Here is an 18,401-nt window from a genome sequence, read left to right on the forward strand (position 1 = left end):
TGGGTGAGGGTGATAATGGGCGAGTAAGCTGAGCGGGGAAAGCCAGGTTTGATGGGGGGCAGGTTCCTGGAGGGAAGTCGGAAACGTGAAAATGAGGGGCCTGGACTGTGGGGACTGAAGACCCAGGGTCCTGAGGAGGAAGTGGTGAGTCAGCCTCCAGGCCCCGAGGTCCTGGGAGGGTGAGGATGGGAGTCACTTCCCTCTACTGAGCCCCTGAGATGTAGCAGGAAACAGACACCAGGCCAAGACACCCTTGGGTGGGGAGCCTGGGGTGTGATATGTGCCGGGAGAGCCTTCAGGCCCAGACCCAGCCTTCCCAGGAAGCCAGGGGTACCTCTCCCCCTCGACAGCTAAAGAGCTATTACCTGATGTCAGGGGACTCTGAAGGGAGCCAAGGGCTCTAGATTGCCTGGAAGTTGGAAAGATGGGAGAGGAGGCACTTCCCGGTGGTCTTGGCGTCCCCGTCTGGGAAGGACTGTGCCCAGCACTCCCCCAGGCAGTGGCCTCTCTCTTTACAGCCAGGCAGAGTGTGCAGCCCTCGGTGAGAGTCAGAGGGGCCTGGAGGCTCCACCGTGCTCAGAAGCTTCAGGTGGGCCTCAGAGCTCTACCTGTCTGCATGGGGAGGGACTCCAGGCAGAGAAGCCTCATGGTACCAAATCGGGGACTCACATAGTGGACAGATTGCTCAGGGTCATGCAGCTTACCATCCTCCTGGGTCTGCTGGGGAAACGGAGGCCCAGAGCAGCCCAGGCACCAGCCCAAAGTCACAGAAGCCAGGGGCCGATATGAGAGGAAACCCCAGAGACCCAATCCCAAGCTAGAGCTCTGGGGGAAATGCGACATCTGTTTGTTCTACAGGATTTTCTCTTCTCCCTCAACTGCTTTTTCTGTCCTGGACTCCTGGAGAGAGGAGGGAGCTAGGGGGGCACCCTCGGGGGGCCTGGGGGTGGGGGAGAGTCTCGGAGTGCTGTGGGCCTTCAGCAGGTGTTCCTCTGAGGTTAACAGTGGAGAGATGGCCCCAGTCTGCCCACCCGAGCCGCTGGCTGTGGCTATAGGAAGGGGTCTCTGGGAGCAGGCCTGGCTTCACAGAGGCTCCCTGTCAAGGTCAGGGCTCCTCTCTTCGCTCATGCCTGCCTCAACAAGGCACAGAAATTAGTTCTTCTGAGTGTCTAACCAGAGTCCCTCTCATTGAAACCCAAGCCTTTTCTCTAGGCTGGGAAGAACGTCATCATTGCCTGAGAAGTGCATTCTCTGAGAAAGGAGGGCAGGGTCGTGGGCTCCAGCGCCCCTTCCTCACCTACATCAGCTCTACCAGGATGCAGGCCCGTCTGGGCCTTATTGGGTATTTTGAGGCCTGTGACCTATGGCACCGAGGCCATCAGCCCCATTGGCTGAGAGAACCTCGTTCCCCCATTCACCCTCCCAATTAATTCTCTCTAACAAGGTAGCGCTCCTGCCTTATGGGATCGTGTCTCACATCCCAGAAGCCGGTGGGATTTGCCACAATACGTCTGGACTTGCTTGGGCTGACCCACCCTTGCCAAGAGCCACCAAGGTTGTCAACAGGAGTAATAGCTGGAACGCTAATTAATTAATTAGGGGACTTAGAGGTAGAGTTCAGGAACTTGTTTCTAGAATGGCTGGCCCGCAGTGATTGGTGTGGAGTTTCCAACCTGCTAACCCCAGAGGTTGAAGAAAGAACTTCAATCCTCCCTTCAATCCCTGGGAGAGAGTTTTGCCTGCTCTTTCCAAACTCATGTTTCTGCCTATTAAAACGGTGCTAATTTTGAAATGAAAATTGCAAAGAATAATACTAGTGACCACTTGCCAACCATCTCCTAGGCCAGTCATCATGCTGGTGACTGCTTGCCTTGTTGTATTAAGCCCTCCCTGTGCCCTTCACGTCCGAGGCATTAGTGACTTTTAAGGGATGTTACCTAAACCATTAGATGTCCGCGTCTCAGACTCGGGGGAGAGGTTTTGGCTGGAGATGTGGAACCTTTGGTGCATGGGGGGAGCTGAAGCCAAGGAAGGGATGAGGTCATTGTGGGAGGAAGGAAAGGCATCAGGAAAAGGCAGGAGCAGACAGGGGCCTAGGGGAGGATGCTGAGGGAGTGCCTTCATGGACCCTGAGGACAAGGGCGTTTCAAGGACGAGGGGCTCTCCGCAGAGTGAGAGGGACCAGCTGAAGAGCTCAGCAGCTGGGGGTGGGTGTAGGAGACAATGCGGTCCAGGAGGCGTATGGTAGTCAAGTTTCTCTGTGTTCAGAGAAGTGAGCTCATGGATGGGAAAGCACTGGAGAACAGCAAAGAAAATTCCACTCCCTGGGTGTTCCAGGAGATGGGGATGGGAGCCTGGAGAGGGGCGGTATGGGGAGGAATGCGCAGGAAGGAATGCACATAGCCCAGGACAGACAGGCATGGCCCTGGGTCTGGTCAGCAGAGCAGCCTGCTTGGCTACGGAAGGGAAACAAGGGTCCAGAACACAACTGTCCTATGAAGTAGGCACCAGTATTATTCCCTATTTACAAATGAGGAAACAAATGAGGCATGCTTTGCCCAAGGTCCTAGGTTGGTTATGATGGTGTCGGCTCTATACTCCTAGAAGGATTTTAGAACCCCTCCCCAGCCCTCCTCCACCTCACTATAAAGTGAGAAGGCCCGAGTCAGAGCCCGAGATGACTACCTGCTAATGTATCCATAGGAACATTCCGACACCTCAGCCAGCCCTCCTACCCTTCAGGGAGACCATGTTCACAGGGACCTTCTGGAGGAGGTATTTGTGCCTTTAATCTATAACCCAGAGCTGGGGGTGGAATTCAGGGGGGTTGTGTAATGGGCCAGTAGGTGGTGCAGGGAACCTCCTTAGGAAGTTGGATGTGAGAACAGGGGTGTAGGGCCAGTAGGTGGTGCAGGGAACCTCCTTAGGAAGTTGGATGTGAGAACAGGGGTGTAAGGGCTGGCCTTCCTTCCAGGCCCCAGGCCTGGCACCATGCAGGGAGTGTCGGGTGTATCCTAGCAGACCCTGGGACCTGTAGATTAAGGCTGTGGGGGCATTGGCCAAGGCCGGCTTAGTTCAGGCTGCACCCAGGCATGGACTCATCCACACCTAGATTCTGTTCCCCACCCCAGAGATGCTGGGCTGCCTCCCCCTTCTTCTTGTATCTGGGAGGGCCGTGCCATAGCCCCTGGTCTCCCAGAGCCTCCATTCTGAGGGGATGGACAGAAATGCAATGAACAAAGAATGTCAGGTGCTGATGTAATAACATGAAAATAAAGTAGAGGGCTGTGTGGGAGTTTGCCCATGGGTGATTCGTGGATTGTGGAGGCCTCCGTGGCATGTGGGGCCCAATTCATGGTGGCCTTTCTGGAGGACAGGCCTGTGGAGATTGGGGCCCTGGGTTCCAGCAACGGTGGTCATCTCTGTCTTGCCCCAGATACACGCGTACACACACACACACACACACACACAGAGCGCCCAGGTCCCTAGAGGGAGATGTCCAGGGTCCTGTTTTCATGCTCCCAGTCTTGGCTGCCACGGGAGGCTGGACCAGGGGATGGCGAATGTCCCTCCGACTCTGACAGCAGTGTTCCCCACCTGGGAGCGCTTCCAATCCTATTTAACGAACCTCATGTCTCCTTGGAGCAAGAAGCAGTACCTTGGCCAAGTCCTCTCCCCGTGGCCCTGCCTGTCTCTGTCTCTCTGTCTTTGTGCCTCTTTCTTCCTTCCTCAATTCTTCTCAGACGTCCCCCCCTTCCCCAACCTCATTCCCCTCTCTTTTCCCCACTACTCCCCTGGGAGCTCAGGGGCTGGGGGACGGGGCTGCACATACAAGCCGGAGCCATTGTTTGACAATCTGTTTTTGTCTTCATCTTGTTGGCAGGCGGCAGGAGAGGAGCAAAAGGTTAATGAGGCACTGTGCAGCGGGCTTACTGCGCGGACGGGCGGGCGGCGGGCGGGCGAGCCAGCCGCGGTAACAGGGAACTAATTAGGAGCAGTTTAACAGGAGGAAAAAGTGAAATCTCCTCTTCACCAACTGTCAATAATTAGCTGATTTGGTGAGGCTGAAATGTGTCCACAGGAAAAGGTGGGGCTTTTCTGGGGATGAGTGAGGTGTGGGGGAGAGAGAGGGGGCCACAGGGGACTTTGCCCGGTCTGTAGGTGGAATTGGGGCTGGGGTCACCCCACATCACCCAGGCCCACCCTCCTCCCCTCTGGCTGGCATTCCCTCAGCCTCCACTATCCATATAACCTTTCTGAACCTCAGAGACCTCAATTTCCCCAGCCATAGGGTGGCAGAGCTACGTTTCTTCCCGGCTCTGCACATTAGGATTCTAGAAGTGAAGCCACAAGGCCAGGGCTGAGGTCTAGAGTTGGAAGGGCTGAAAGCAGGCTGTGTGATCTTAAGTCAGAGGCTGACCTTCGGATGTCTTGTCTGCAGCATGGGTATGCCTCTGGGAGCCACCTCCTGGGGCCTGGTGTGACTGGAGAATGCCGCCAAACTGGAGTATGCCTCTGGTGGGCAGAGCCTCGCCTTCCTGGGGACATGCCTGGTGGCCCCTGGACCCTCCCTCAGCTCTTCTGGCCTCCCAGCAGCAAGCGGGACTGGAATGGGGGCACAGGAAAGAGGGTGTCTGCGCTTTCACTGGCGGCAGGTGGAGGACAGAGCTCTGGGCTGCTTCTGAGGGCTAGGGGCTCTCTGAGTGTGTGTCCCTCCTATCCGTGCCAGCTTTTCAGGCACCAAGTGAGAGGCAAGGAGTCAGGTTCACTAGTAGCTAGGGTTGTATCCTGTCAGGCCTGTTTGCTCTGTTGGCCCGCCCGGCTGCCCTGCCGGTGGTTTTTCGGCCTTTGCTCTTTGGCCTTCCCTGACAACTCAGCAGGGGACCCCCTCACTCACCCTCCCTCTGCCCCTCCAGCTTCTGCCAAACACCTTGTCTGGAAGAAAAGACATCATCAGAGGTCCCCGGGGTTCCTGCTCAGAGCCTCCCATGTCAACCCTGCCAGCCCCACCCCCTCCTCCAGCCTAGCCTCTCCTCACCTCAGCCTTACCGGGTCCAGGGCACGAGAAGGCAGGATCTGAAGAAGGCAAAGGCCCTCATCACGTCCTCATACTACTCACAAGCCGCAGCTCGCCCTGGCCCCAGAGGGTGGCTCTTAAAGGCCACCTCCCTGCTGTAGGTAAAGTATCTGAGGGTCAAGTTCAGCCTCCACTTCTCATTCCCCACCCTCTACCCATCCTTGGTCCCCCTTCCAGATTTAAAAGTTAAGAAACAAAGAGACATGTCCTCCCTATGTGGGAAAAGAATATGGGTGACCCCAGTGGGCACCAGAACCTCTTCCATCTCTCTCCCCATCACCAGCTCTAAGGAAAATGGTAGCTTTGGTGAACCAGCTTGGCTGGAAGCTGTGACTCACCAGAAGCAAATATTTCCCCCAGCTTGCCTTGCTTTCTCTGAGAAGGCAATTGAACTCCCCACCAAGAATGGGGAAGAGCTGGGAATGAGCTCAGTTCTACATTCGGGTGGTTCTAGAAATGACTCCTCCTCCAGGAAGTCCTCTCTGATGAGCCCCACTGGGCTCTGTCTCATCTCGCACAGGTAGACTCTGGTGACATGTGTTTCCTGTGTCCCATCTAGCTCCTCGGGTCAATAGTCCTTTCTCCCTCCCTCATCAAGGTGGCCCTAAGGCTGAGAATGAGCGCTCTATGAAAACTTGACACAGAGCATGTTGGTTGTATTTTTTGGTTCCTGCTTCTCCTGCTCTTACTGATGTGAGGCCAGAGGCAAAGTCTAGAGGGCATTGTGTCCTTCCCAAGTCCACAGATTTTCACCTTCTCCCAGAGCAGGGGCCTTTTCCCCTCTAATCTCAAATCCATCTCCCACTTTGCTTGGAGATGTTTGTTTGGGGTTTTTCTCATTTACTGGTTTAATCAGTCTTTACTGAACTCCAAAGTGGGCTATTTTTGCCGTCAGAAATCTGCCGCCTCCCCGCCCGCTGCTTTCTTGGAGTTTGCCCACAGGACCCCCCAGGAGGGACGGATGGGAATGGCAGAGCCACTCAGAGCCCAGGAACGCCAACGCCACCTGTCATGTCGCCTGTTCCCCACACCCCCGGCCCAAACCTGTGCGTGCACACAGGCCCACACACGAACGTGCACACACATGCCCTAGTGACAGGCCTCAGCAGGGCCACCTCTCTGCCTAGCCCTCCTGGTTCTTTCTAGGACCTTCTAGAAAGCCTCGCTGAATTCAGGACAGGGAGGGAGGAGGCTTGGTTTTATAAAGCTGCTGCTGAGAGGATTAAAAGCATCAGTATGTGTGAAGCAGCATAGGACATGCCTGGCCCACAAGCAAGGGCTCAGCCTTGTGAACCGTGAGGGGGGACTCCCGTGAGCAAGCCTGGGCCTGGGCTCTAGGAGAACCATGGAGTTTGGGCTTCCTTACGCAGCAACACACAGGTTTTCCAAAATTACACAGGGCTCTCTCACCTGTTTCTTGATATTATCTTCATCTCAGTCCCCGGAAGCAGAAAATCTTCCCACCGCACATACAGGTAAACTGAGGCCTCAAAGCCCAAACGATGGAAGACAGAGAATGATTCCCAGATTGGTCCACCAGGGGGCACCCAGGAGCAGCACAAAGCTCCAAAATGGGGAGAGGGTCTGAGCTGTTCCTGGGTGCACATTGCACAGGGGAGATGGAAGAGTATAAGATGGGATTCCTGCATTTGGGGAGCTTCGGTTCAGTTGGATTAGACTTTTCAAGGACCTACTCGCTTGAACTGGGGTGAGGTCAGGGACTGCTGTATTCGCAGATGGTGAGTGAACAAATTGCCGGGGACTGGGGATGTGAAGGAGATGGAAATCAGTGCCAGGGGCACCAGGGGGCAGCAGCAGTGGATTTGGTCTGAGAAAGTCAGGGGAGACTTCCTGGAGGAGGCAATCTTAGAGAATTAGGACTCTTGCTTGGACCTAGAGACTTGGGCCTCAAAGGCTAAACATACAATGTTCTGGAAATGGAGAGCAGCCAGTAGGTGAGGAACCTGGAGAAGGCCCCAGAAGGCCTTTAGTGTCCAGCCAAGGAATCTGACATTCGTTGGGAAGGCAGTGGGGGCCCAGAGCCAGCATCAGAGGCCTGACCCAGGGGGTCTGGGCTCAGGCCTCAGCTGTTCCCCCAGCCCTGTCCTAACACGTCTGCCCTCCAGGACACTTGAGTCAGCTTCACCAAAGATGGGGTCTGAACTTTTGTGTGTGAGCAGGACCTAAGGCTAGCTCAGCCCCAGAGAGAGAGAGCGTGGGCTGTGCTGTCCAGTAGGTTCCAGGCCTGAAGGGGCCTTGGGTACACAGAATCCGTCAGGTGCCGGCCTGGGCATTGGACCCCATGTCAATGTCACCACCACCTGCGGATGCTCAGAAGCCCAGAACCCTGGCCAGGAGCAGGAGGCAGCTTTGAGCCATGTCACAGGGTCACACTGAACAGCCCACCCCCCAGCCCTGTGCCTTTGAAAAGGAGGCAGAATAGCCACCAGAAGAAAGGCAAGGAGGAGGAAGTTCTTTGTAGTAGGTAAAAGCCCCTGAGAATGGGGCACAGGCCAGGGATCCAGTTTCCTGTTTATGTCTCGGCACCTTAGCTCCAGGTTCAAATATGTAAACTATCCGCTGGCCGGGGGCTGCAGGTGTGTGTGCTCCCAGGCTGGGAGGCAGAGGTGGCCCCACACACATTCCTGACTCTGGCCCCCCACCCTAGTGAGCCCAGCCCAGCCAGCCCAGCCAGGAGACAGGCAGCTAGCTCAGGGTTAACCCTTCCTGCACCACCAAGGAAGACCCTATGAGGCTGCTCTCAGGGACTCTGGGGCCAGTGGAGCATTGGGGTGCTCAGGGGAGGCTGGGTTTCCTGGACACGGTGCTTCGTGTTTTCTGCCACTGACTTTAGATGCAACCAGAAGTTGGGGGCTCTCTGCTGTGAGTATCTGGCTGAGTGTGGAGGATGGGGTGAGGGCTCAGATGTGATGGGCAGTAAACTTTATCTGGGTGACACTACTTTTCTCATGGCGTGGTGGACATGTCCCTGGCAGGCCCACAGCTTCCTGGCACTGCCAGTCCTGGGGCTGGGGGGACAATCACACAGGACCGAGAACTTCTGCTTCCTCCCTGGGCTCTGCAGCCCCCACTCTCCAGGGCTCTGGCTCCCCTCCCCTGCTGAACGAAGGTCAGTTCCCTGAGGAGGTGTCTGTCAGATGAATGGAGGGACCTGTGTGTTCCTGCCTGCCCGCTGCTACCTGCCTGGGGCTGGGTCACCCCTTCCCCCTGTGGCCACTCCTTGCCCAACCTCTCTCCTCATCACTTTCTCCCTCAGAGCTGGTCTGCGCTCAGTACCAAGCCCCAGCCATTGGCTTATAACCCTGGGGCTTCAAGCCTTTACTGGGCTGCTACTAGTGTCCCCCAACCCCACTGAACCCACTCCCCTTTCCGGGCCTTGGCACCTCCCTGATTCCCCAAGCCACCCATGAGCCTCTGTGACCACCACATTATTGATTCTGTTGCCTATATGGTACATAAAGCCAGCCTCTGCTGCTTGTCCATTAGCCCCCCAGCAGGAGGGACTCCCCAAGACCACAGCACAGCCATTGGTCTCTGTCCCTGGTTGAGGCAGCAGCAGGGAGCTCTGGTGCCCTCACCCAGGAGCTGAACCATATCCGTTTGTCAGCAGAGCCCTGGCTGTGATTTCTGTGGGGGAGACCCAGTACCCCCACACCTCAGAGAGGACCTTCAAGCAGCCCAGCGTCCTCCCCCAGTCATCCTGACACCTGTGAGTGCTGCCATTGCCCAAGCCCCAGTCAAGGCTAGAGGAGTCTAAAGGAACAGCCACTCGAGTTGGCCCAGGACGGGGGCAAGAGTCTGGGCCGGGGGCCAGCATTGGGCTGGGGGCAGGAAATCTGGACTCCAGAGGTCACCACATCCCATCACAAAGGCCGAAGTCTTTCAGCCTTCACTGGGACCACTCAGGAAACTGTTTGCCTGGTACCCATGTTGCCTGGTGCCGTGTGGCACCCTCTGTCACTGTTTCTGCTCCCTGGGCTGGTCCCTCAAGGCCACCATCATGGGCTTGTTCCCTTCACCCGCCCCTCAAATGTGCTTGTTCTCCAGGCCTGGCGCCCTCCCCTTCCATCTGCTCTCCTGGGCAAGCTCCCCCACTCCGGGGGCTCCGGCTGTGCTTACACATCCCTGCTCGCTCTCCCGCTCAGACCCCTGCCCAGAGCTCCAGAACCCATACCCTGTCTGCCTCCTAGGCCTCTGCACCCGGGAGTCTCAACATGGCCCAGCCTGAGCCCGTGCCCCTCCCCCCTGACCCGTCCCCCTCCCGTATTCCCTGCCTCAGAACGGCGTCACCAGCCACCCCAGCTCCTGAGCTAGAATTAGGAGTCATCCAACGCACAGTCATCCTCGACACCTCCCTCTCACCCCCACATGGGATTGGTCATCAACTCCTATGGATTTCTCTTCAGAGACGATCCCAGTGCCACCCGCCTCACAGCCCCTCTGGCAGCATCACGGGGCAGGACCTGGCACCTCTCATTCCCACAGCTGCCCCCTGGCTTACCCTCCCGTCCATCCTCCACATCTACGGCCACCAGCATTTCTAACACAGAGTCTGGACTGCAGCCTGCCCTTGCTCAGAATCCTCCCTTGGCTCCCCATGGCCCCCCACTGACACACTCATGAGGCCTACAAGGGCCTGTCCTGACGCCACCTCCATTTCCTGCCACATTCCCTATACGCGCAATGTCACCCGTACCAAACAGGCCGTGCTGGCTGGCCGATGCTCCTCCCTTCATCCACCAAGCACTTCCTACCGTCTCGTATCAAAATCCTCCATTTTCTTCCTGGCCTACCTCCTCTGAGAAGCCTTTCTTCCTCGTTCCTTCATCAATACATGGTAACCCCCACCCCCTCCCCAGTTTCCATGGCACCTCGTCTCTCTGGGATCCATGTGCTTTCCTAAGTGACTCCTCCCCTAGACTTTGAGCTCCTCAAGGGCGTGGAGGAGATGCCTCGTCCATCTCTGTGTGCCCAGCCCTGGAGGATGGCGTTGGCTGCCAGAGACATCTGATGTGAGGGCTGATTACATTGAAACAATAAAAAAAGCCTTGGATGGCACTCTGTCCCCAAGCCTCTGCTCCTGAGTACCTCAGCCACCTTCCCCTCCCCAGGGCTTTTCCTCTGCCCGAACCTCCCGCCTGCATCCCTCCTACCAGCTGCCCTGGGCATGGTGGGGAGCCTGGGGGTGGGGGTCCCCGGTCTGTGACAGCAGCGCCCCGCTGAGGGGAGGAGGCCTCAGTCTGCTCCCGGGCCAGCGCTCTCCAGGGAATGGGTCGAGTGGGTCAAGTGGGCCGTGGCCCTGGCCCATGGTCCTCCACCGCGGTGGTGAGCAGCCTCTCCGATTTTAATGCGGGCCTCAGTGCTTCGGTGAAAGCCGGCATGGGAAGTTGCTAATAATGGCACTAAAATAAAATATGCTACATCTGTTATGGGTAGCAGAACAAAATTAGCTGCTCACACCTCTGACATCCAAGATGTCTTAACTTAAAATACTCCTTGGCTTACTTTACATCATTTACTGATTATATTTAAAAGAAATACAATTTTGCAATTACTGTTCTTTCCAGTGTGATATCTGTGCATCATTTTCCTTTTATGTTTATATATTTCTCCTTCATTAGTGCAGTCTGAAGGGTGATTAGGATTCTTCAAACATTTTACAGAGGTTAAACGTTGATTAAGATTTAATTATTACTGTAAATAGCTTGGAATGACATATGGTGCAAAAGCCTGACATATGTGCATTTGAATAAATGAAGTGCTATTTCCCAGGATGCCTCAGTAGCTGTTTAACAGCTTTCCCGAAGGGTTATGTTACACCTCATGGTAAGATTGCTGGGATGTTATATTTTGTTGGTTTTTGCAGCTGAAAGCTAAGAACAGTTTTCCAGTTTTTTAAAAACATTGAATATTTTAAATACCTAAATTGTTTTGCACAAATTTTTGCTAATTTGTCTAACTAGGTTAAACATTTTCAAAAGCATTTAGATTTTTAAGCGTGGGCGCTGTGCATTGTGTCAGTGGCAGCATGGGGACGAGGGGAACTGGTGGGGTGGAGGGGACTCGGAGGCCGGCAGGGGTAGGGAGGGAAGAGGTGGCTTGAGGAGAGGGGCTTGGGAAGAGGCCTGGGCCTCCAGCCTCGCTCTTGTCTCTTTGGCCCTCTCCAATGGCCAGAGTCTGAGTATCAGGGTACCGTGGACGACAGGGGAAGGGTCCCCCTTCTCCAGGAACTCCACCGTGCCCAGCAGCTCCGGTCTGCCCTGAGCTCCCTCTTGCCTGGCCTCTGAAGGGCCTGGCCCCGGGCATGACTGTGTTCTTTGAAGGCAGGGCTGGTCTATGGAACCTTCTGCCTACACTTCAGGGTTGTCGGCCTTGACATAGAGCAGATACCTGGGAGCAGGTTCGGCTGAACTAAGCCACGAAGGCTTAGTTGACTCTGCGCTTCCTTGACTCTGCCCAGGCAAGAGATCAGGCCCCAGGGGCCCTCCTCACTGAGGTAGCACCTCTCTTTCCAGCTCCCTCAAGCTGGAGCCTCAGGCATCCCTACTGGCTTAGTCCCTGGAGCTGCAGACCAACCCCTGGGCTGCCGTAGAGCCTCCAGGGGAACCTTCTCCTCCCAGGGCCTTGTGCCTCCCTTCTTCCCATTCATTTATTCAACACTTACTGAATACCTCCTGTGTATTGGCATGAGGCCTTGAGGATGCTGGGATGAACACGATCACACCTCATGTTTGCTGCCTCATGGAGCTTGTGATCTAGAGTGGAGGGGGCGGGGAAGACGAGTGGACAGTCAGCCTCAGCAGCAAGTGATACAACTGGGATATGAGAAACGCCGGGAGCTGCCAGGGGCTGGGGAAGTGGCCATACCCAGGCTGGGGGAGGGAAGATATCTAAAGCTGCCTGTTGGGGGGGGGCGTGGGGAGGGGGAGGAAGAGAAGTGGGGACAGAGGAACCAGCTCAGACAAAGAGTCAGGCTGGGAAAAACCAAGTGGACCCGAGTCCCTGAAATAAGTAGGTGTGTGTGGTGTTTCCGGTCCAAGGGGCAGGGTAGAGTTGGGCAGGGACTGGACAGCACAGGAGTCTAGACTGGGTGCCTGAGGGCAGCCATTTTGTAAAGAACAGACGGGTGGCCCAATGCAGTTGAGAAGGCTCACGCTGTCCCAGGTGGGTGGACTGGGGTGGCAGGGACTCAAGCGGAAGGGTGCATAGAGGAGGCGAGGCAGTCCCAGGGCACCATTAGGTGGTGGTAGGGGGAGCCGGGGTGGGGCAGGGGGAGATGGCGACCTCAGTTGTGATTTAGATCTTAGGGTTGAGTTCAAGGGCCTATGAGATACACGTGAGGTCTGGTAGGCAGTCCCCATGGGCCCAGGATTCAGGGCAGAAATAATGGCGGGAGACCCCTCTGATCTGGGAGTCACCAGGAGGGTTGACTCACACCCCCCCCAGGGGTTGTGCAGGGAAGAGGGCCCACCAGGCTGAGCACCAGAGACCCTGACAAGGGTCCAGTGGATGTCACAAAGCATGGAGGCGGCAGTGAACTTGGAGAGAAGGATTTTTGTGGAGTATGGTGGGAAGAGAAGCCAGATTTGCTGTGCGTTGAGAAGTCAGTGGGAGATGAGGAGGTGGAAAAGGCCAGTGGAGACAGTGTCTTAAAGAAATGTGGTTGCTGGGGAGGAGAGAGACCAGGCAGTAGATGGAGCGTGACACGGGGTTAACGGGATGTTTTATCAGATGGGAGGTTTTGTCAGTGTTGAAATGCTGGTGGTCAGGAGTCAGTGGGCTGCGAAGGTGGGAGACGGGGAGGACAGTCTGGGAGTGGGCTTCCAGAGTGGGGGTGGGGAAGGTGGACCCCAGGAGGTTCTGCCTTCTGAGGGGAGGGGTGGCAAGAGGGCAGGCATAGGACAGTGTGGATGGGTAGTTCATGGGTTTGGTGGTGGGATGCTAAGGGGTTCCTTCCGTTGTCTTTTGCTTTTTCTCTGAAGTAGAAAGAAGGCTGTGGTGCTCAGAATGAGTGGGGAGCTGAGGAGGGTGGGGATGTTTTCAGGCACTTCTCTGTGGAGAATGGGAGAAAGGGCTGACTGGGTGAGGGGATCGGCAGGGAGAGGTTTGCTGGTCACTGTGGGGGTCCAGGCCCAGACTGTGGCGCAGTGTAGGCCCTTGGAGATGAGGAAGACGCAACTCGGAGATCAGAGTGTAGGACGCTCACACACACAGACACGCCACCAGAGGAAGAGACAAGACGTAGACGGGAATGGATACCGTGAGCCCCTCGGGAGGAGGGTGGGAAAGAGGATGTGTCGGTAGGTGGCAGAGGGGGAGAACTGTGGACACCAGCTTGCTCCTAATGCTACTCCCAGCTTCCAAGCTCACCCCTTCCCTCCTGCCCGCCTCCCTCACCTTTCTTCTCTGTTCTCCCTCTCTCCTCAGATCGAGACATCCCAGTTAGAGCCTGAGATTGCCCGGGCCACGAGTAGTCGGACAGTGGTGTACAACAAGGGGCTGTGAGTGGTGGCCAGCCGGCCTGGGGCCGGAGTGTGATCCAGGCTGGGGCGGGGGTGGGGGGTGGGTGGGAGAGATCGGGGGTGGGGACGGAGACTCTGGGACTGCAGCTGCAGGGAGGGGGGCAAGCTCACCCCACCGGTCCTGAGCCACCTGGGGGAGCACTGGACCCCCGCAGAGGTAGGGAAACTAATCTATTTACATGTTAACACATGGGAGAGGAATTCTGACACATTTCCTATAAAAAAAAAATAATCAAGTGCATTTCTGGGCCTTACATGGGGTTGTCAAAACTCTACTCAGCACAATTATGTGTGAAGCTGAAAATTTGTAGAGTGTCCACGGGGTAGATTTAGGATCCTTTTATACTTTGGTTTTCTTTTTTCTTTTTCTTTTTTATCAGAATCACGTCTGAGCCTTGGTGGCCACTGCCTGGATGCAGCAGCTGGCCAGTGGTGGCATAGGAGTGGGCCTGGGGGCTTGTTGGTTTGGCAGTGGGGCTGGTAGATAGATGCAAGATAGTCTGGTGGCCATGCCCTATGGCTCCCTGGGCTGGGCTGGGCTGGGCTGGGGACGCAGTCTGCACCTCACAGGATGAACCAGTATGACCGAGGTCCTCAGGAGGTGGCCGAGGGAGTCAGGGGCACTGGAGGCCTCTAAAAGATTTTGTGGGCAGTTGGCTCTGAGTGTGGGTGGTCCTCATCCACGCCACAACCTGCAGAACCAATCCCTCCGCATGAAGCCCAGTGCCAGGGGCTGGGTCACTCTTCATAGAACCCTGCTGATCCATTTGAGGCCCCTGAAATGACCCCAGCTCCAGGCAAGAAGCCCCAAGAAGGAAGGATGTTTGGCTGAAATTGTGGGCCTGCACTTCGACCTCTGTGGAAAGATCCTCCTTGCAGTCTCACCAGGCTGGAAGTTGGGCTGAGCAGGGGTGGGAGGCTGGAGCAGGAGCCTGGCTGACTGCCATCTGGGGGGTGGGGAGGTCTCTCCAGCCCCCACCCCCAGGCTGCCTGCCCCCTCTCCCCACTTCCTGAATGGGAGGGTCTTCTGCCTGAGGATGGAGGCCAGGTTTCTAGGCACCTGAGAGTCAGCCTCAAGCCGGTGATCACATGCCCGTGGTTGTGACACGAATGGGCTGCTTGGAGAAGTCTGCTCCCCTCTCTGAGCCTCTACTCCCTGGCCAGAACCAGAGGACTGGATCAAGGGGTTCCCACCGGCTTTTCCCACTGGACTTCGTCTTTGCCTGTTCCACTCAGATGCTGGTCATCCCAGGCACATCCCCAATGTGGACACTGGACTGGGAAAGGGGCAGACCCCTTTGGGAATGGCCAGCAGTTGACCTCAGAACCTGGACCTTCACTTTCTGTATGTGAACCCACATCCCGGGCACACTTGACCTCTGCCAAACACTTTTCGGTTCTGAATGGGGAGCTAGCGTGGGCGGCTGCGCCTACGTGTGGCTCCAAACCCATGTGCCGCCTCTCCCCCTGCACTGGCCCCCTTGCTGCTGTCTCCTCCCACTGGTGGGCCAAGAAGAGGAGAGGTCTGCTGGGGCTCTGCAGAAGGAAGCGAGGCCAAGGTGGGGGTGGATGGGGCAAACAAAGGGGAAATGTGGGCCTCATTGGACCCCTCAGGTGACCCCAGCTGGAGCGGAGCCCTCAACACGGCAGCCCCGGGTGACTCCACCTGGGGAAAGACGTGGCTGGCAGTGAACACTGGCAGGAAAATCTAGTGTGGGGCTTATGGCCACGGGCCATGGGATGGGCCGCTCTTACCATCCTCAGTGCAGGGGTGACACCAGGTACCCCCTCAGAAGCCCTCGCTGCCCTCACTCCCAGCCAGCATGCTCTTTCTGCAGGATGCTGCCCTGAAGGACCCCCCCACCATCTTGAGGAGCAGTATCGCCTCCCTACACAACCCCCCTCCCCCCCAGCCAATCAGGAAAGGGTAAAAGCAGAACCAGTAGGGAGAACAAAACAGTAGAGGGAAAGGTTGCACATTGTCAGAGGGGCAAGTATTTTTGAGCTAATCCTGCCATGATATGACTGGGCCAGTGACAGACTGGGCATGTCTGGGTCCCCTTTTGAAAAGCTCTCTTCTAGCTCACTCTGCCTCACCTCTCAGTGTCCTGTTCTTGTGCACTTCACCTTGGGACCAAAAATGCTCACCCCAGCCCCATTCCCACCCTCTCTGGAGGCCTGGAAGAAATGGGAGTCTCTCTGACTCCCCCCAGTGCTGGCTGCCCTGGCACGGCCCCATCCCAGTCCTGACCCTGTGGCCTTGGCATCTCATAACCAACTTACTTTGTCTCCCGGATCATTTTTGGCCATGCTCCCAAATGCAATTTCAGATGAGCTAAGGGGACTTCTCTTTGGGGAGGGGATTGGCAAAGGATCTGTATAGCTCAGTGTGATGGCGGAGGTCCAGTGGGCCATGCTGCTAAGATGAGCCTTGGCTTAACTGTGGAAAACACCACGAGGGAGAACTTTTGCCCAACATCCATCCCCCACTTGGCAGAGGTCAGAGAAAGGGAGGCGTCGTGGGCAAGACTGGCTCATGACTGGGGAGGAGACTGGGCCGGGTCCCACAGCTAGGGGGTAGCCGGCCCTGCTGTGTCAGAATACAGGGCACCCCTGCCACCCCAGTTCTCTAGGCCGTGTACTGGCCCACCTTCTCCCAGTCACTTCTGACATTCCCTCAGACTTCGGACGCCCTTCTCCCATTTCCAGAGAATAATCCGATGGTGCGGGTACCAGGAGCCCAAGATGTCTGAATGGCAGCTGGGGCCAGGTGGCCGACAGCCCCCTTTTCTACTTTCTGATTGTGAGCCCGCTTGGTTTTGGTCCTGAGCCCCTGCAGGCCCGGGAGCAGGGTGGGGTCCTGAGGGAAGAAAAGCCAGAGGCCAAAGGCAAGGTGGTTCTCCAGCCCCGGGGCCGGGTGTGAGTGAGGCACCGGCACTCGTGCCTTAGTCACACCGAGGAGACTCTGCAGTGTCTTTTTAACCTTCTCAGAAAATTTCTCAGTCTTTGATTTATGTAATACTAATGAACTGTGGGCAATAAATGATGGATTTAAAGCCTCAGGGCTTGACTTTGTGGCTTGTGGGTAGGAGCGAGGGGGTTACAGAAGCACAGTGAGGACAAGCCAGTACTGCCTGAGGGTTTTGTGGGAAGGCCCCTGAGGGAGGGGCAGACCTAGGCCCTGGTCCAGTCAGGCCCACTGGGAGGCCCTTAGGAAAAGGGAGAGGAAAGGATGGAAGAGCATGTGAGGGCAGCAGGCGGGACAGAGCGGGTGGGCTGAGCTCTGCAGAAGGACCCCTTTTTACAGAGCAGATGCTGAGCATTCACTAAGGGTCCCACTGGAGGAACTTGAGCGGACAAGAGATTTGGGTAGCTTCTCCTACTGCTGATCTCCAGGGGACGGGGAGAGGGAGTGCAGTGGGGAGGGTAGTTCCCGGTCGCCTGGCGGCCCAGAGAGGCTTCATAGGGAGGCAGGGTTTGAGCCAAATGGCAAGGTTGCAATATCTGCAGCAGGCATGGCACCGGCCTCGGACACTCTGCCCCTTCCTAGCCGCTCCACAGTCGCTCAGGGCCAGGCCCCAGCTGCTTCCTGACAGTGCTGGCTGCTCTTCCTTTAAGCAGCCCCCAGAATTTCTAGGGGACTGAGACCTGAACTCTTGCTTCCAAGGGACTTCCAAGCACCTTCTACCTCTGCAGGGAGCAGCTGATGGCCTCCCACGCCAGGGGGACCATGTAGTAGAGGTGAGGTGCATGGTCAGGGTCAGGCTGACCCAGGTTCCAGCCCCAGCTTGGCCACAGCTGGACTCTCTGACTTCCAGCCAGTCTCTTCCTTTCTTTCCCCAATTCCATCTTTCTGTCCCCAATTCCATCACATGTTCACGGAACATGTTCTCTAGCAGAGCCATGGTGTCCTTAGCCATAAAATGTCAAGAACAGCATCACTTGCTGGGCTGGTGTAAGGACTGGAGAGACCAGGTGAGGAAGGCACCCAGATTCTTCTCTTATGCCTCCCAAGTGTCAGGAAGGCAGCTGCCTTCCCTCACCTGGACACTGGGCCTCCCTAGGCTGGTGGGAGGAGAGAAAGGGGTGGGGGTGGGGTCTGTTCTCAAAGCGATACTTCTAGGTCACCGGGCTTCTGGTCTCTGGGGAATTTCTTTGTGGAAGAGCCCCACTGGCCACAGCCCCCATTTGGGAGGGGTAGGGGGAGCAGCGGAAATCCTTGACTCTCAGGACAGACACAAATCCCTCCTGGGAGCTGTTTGTTGTTTTTAGCTGGTTTGGGGGCTCAGCTCCTACCCAGCCCGGAGATCATTAACACTCCAGGAATGTGGCTTCCCCTGGCCCCATTCCCCACCTACTGGCCCCTAAGGCCTCCCTCCTCCCACTCAGGCCATGGTTAGGAGGGTCAGAATGCTATGGGATGAAGCCAGTGATGAGTGAGGCTTTCTCAAGGCCCAGGGTCATTTTCAGAATGGAGCGCCCTCAGCCCCCCACAGCTGCTGCCACTCCTGCCATCTCACCCACACCCCTGCCACTGATTAGCCCCTTAAACAGGAAAATTGCAGCCACTCCCAATAGGACTAGCTCCCATGTGCCCTTGCTTCCCTGCAATGCCAGGTGTCTCTGAGGGCAGTGGCTGAAAAATGTCCATTCACTTCTCATGCCCCACTCCAACGTAGCTGTTGGCAATGTCGTCTAAGCTCAGAGCCTGGCTCCTTCCTGTCAAGGACGGGGGCCCCACACCCCAGTTCCCTGGGCCTTGTGGGAGGGTAAAGGGAAGG

General features: G+C 56.5%; 1 protein-coding gene across 7 annotated transcripts in view; it reads left to right on the forward strand.

The window, feature by feature from the left end:
- SFXN5 (sideroflexin 5) overlaps positions 1-18,401 on the forward strand; it is a 136,696-nt gene that overhangs the window by 98,037 nt on the left and 20,258 nt on the right. For 5 of the 7 annotated variants that reach the window (XM_082745584.1, XM_082745587.1, XM_082745586.1 and 2 more), the window contains exon 14: positions 13,526-13,599. In XM_082745584.1, coding sequence (XP_082601710.1) covers positions 13,526-13,599 — 74 coding nt within the window. Of the gene's footprint in view, positions 1-13,525; positions 16,683-18,401 lie in introns of those variants that run through there. The other 2 variants (XM_082745590.1, XM_082745589.1) reach the window with 1 other exon arrangement.

The sequence above is a fragment of the Mustela nivalis genome, assembly GCF_964662115.1.
Source record: "Mustela nivalis genome assembly, chromosome: 8".
Lineage (NCBI taxonomy): Eukaryota > Metazoa > Chordata > Mammalia > Carnivora > Mustelidae > Mustela > Mustela nivalis.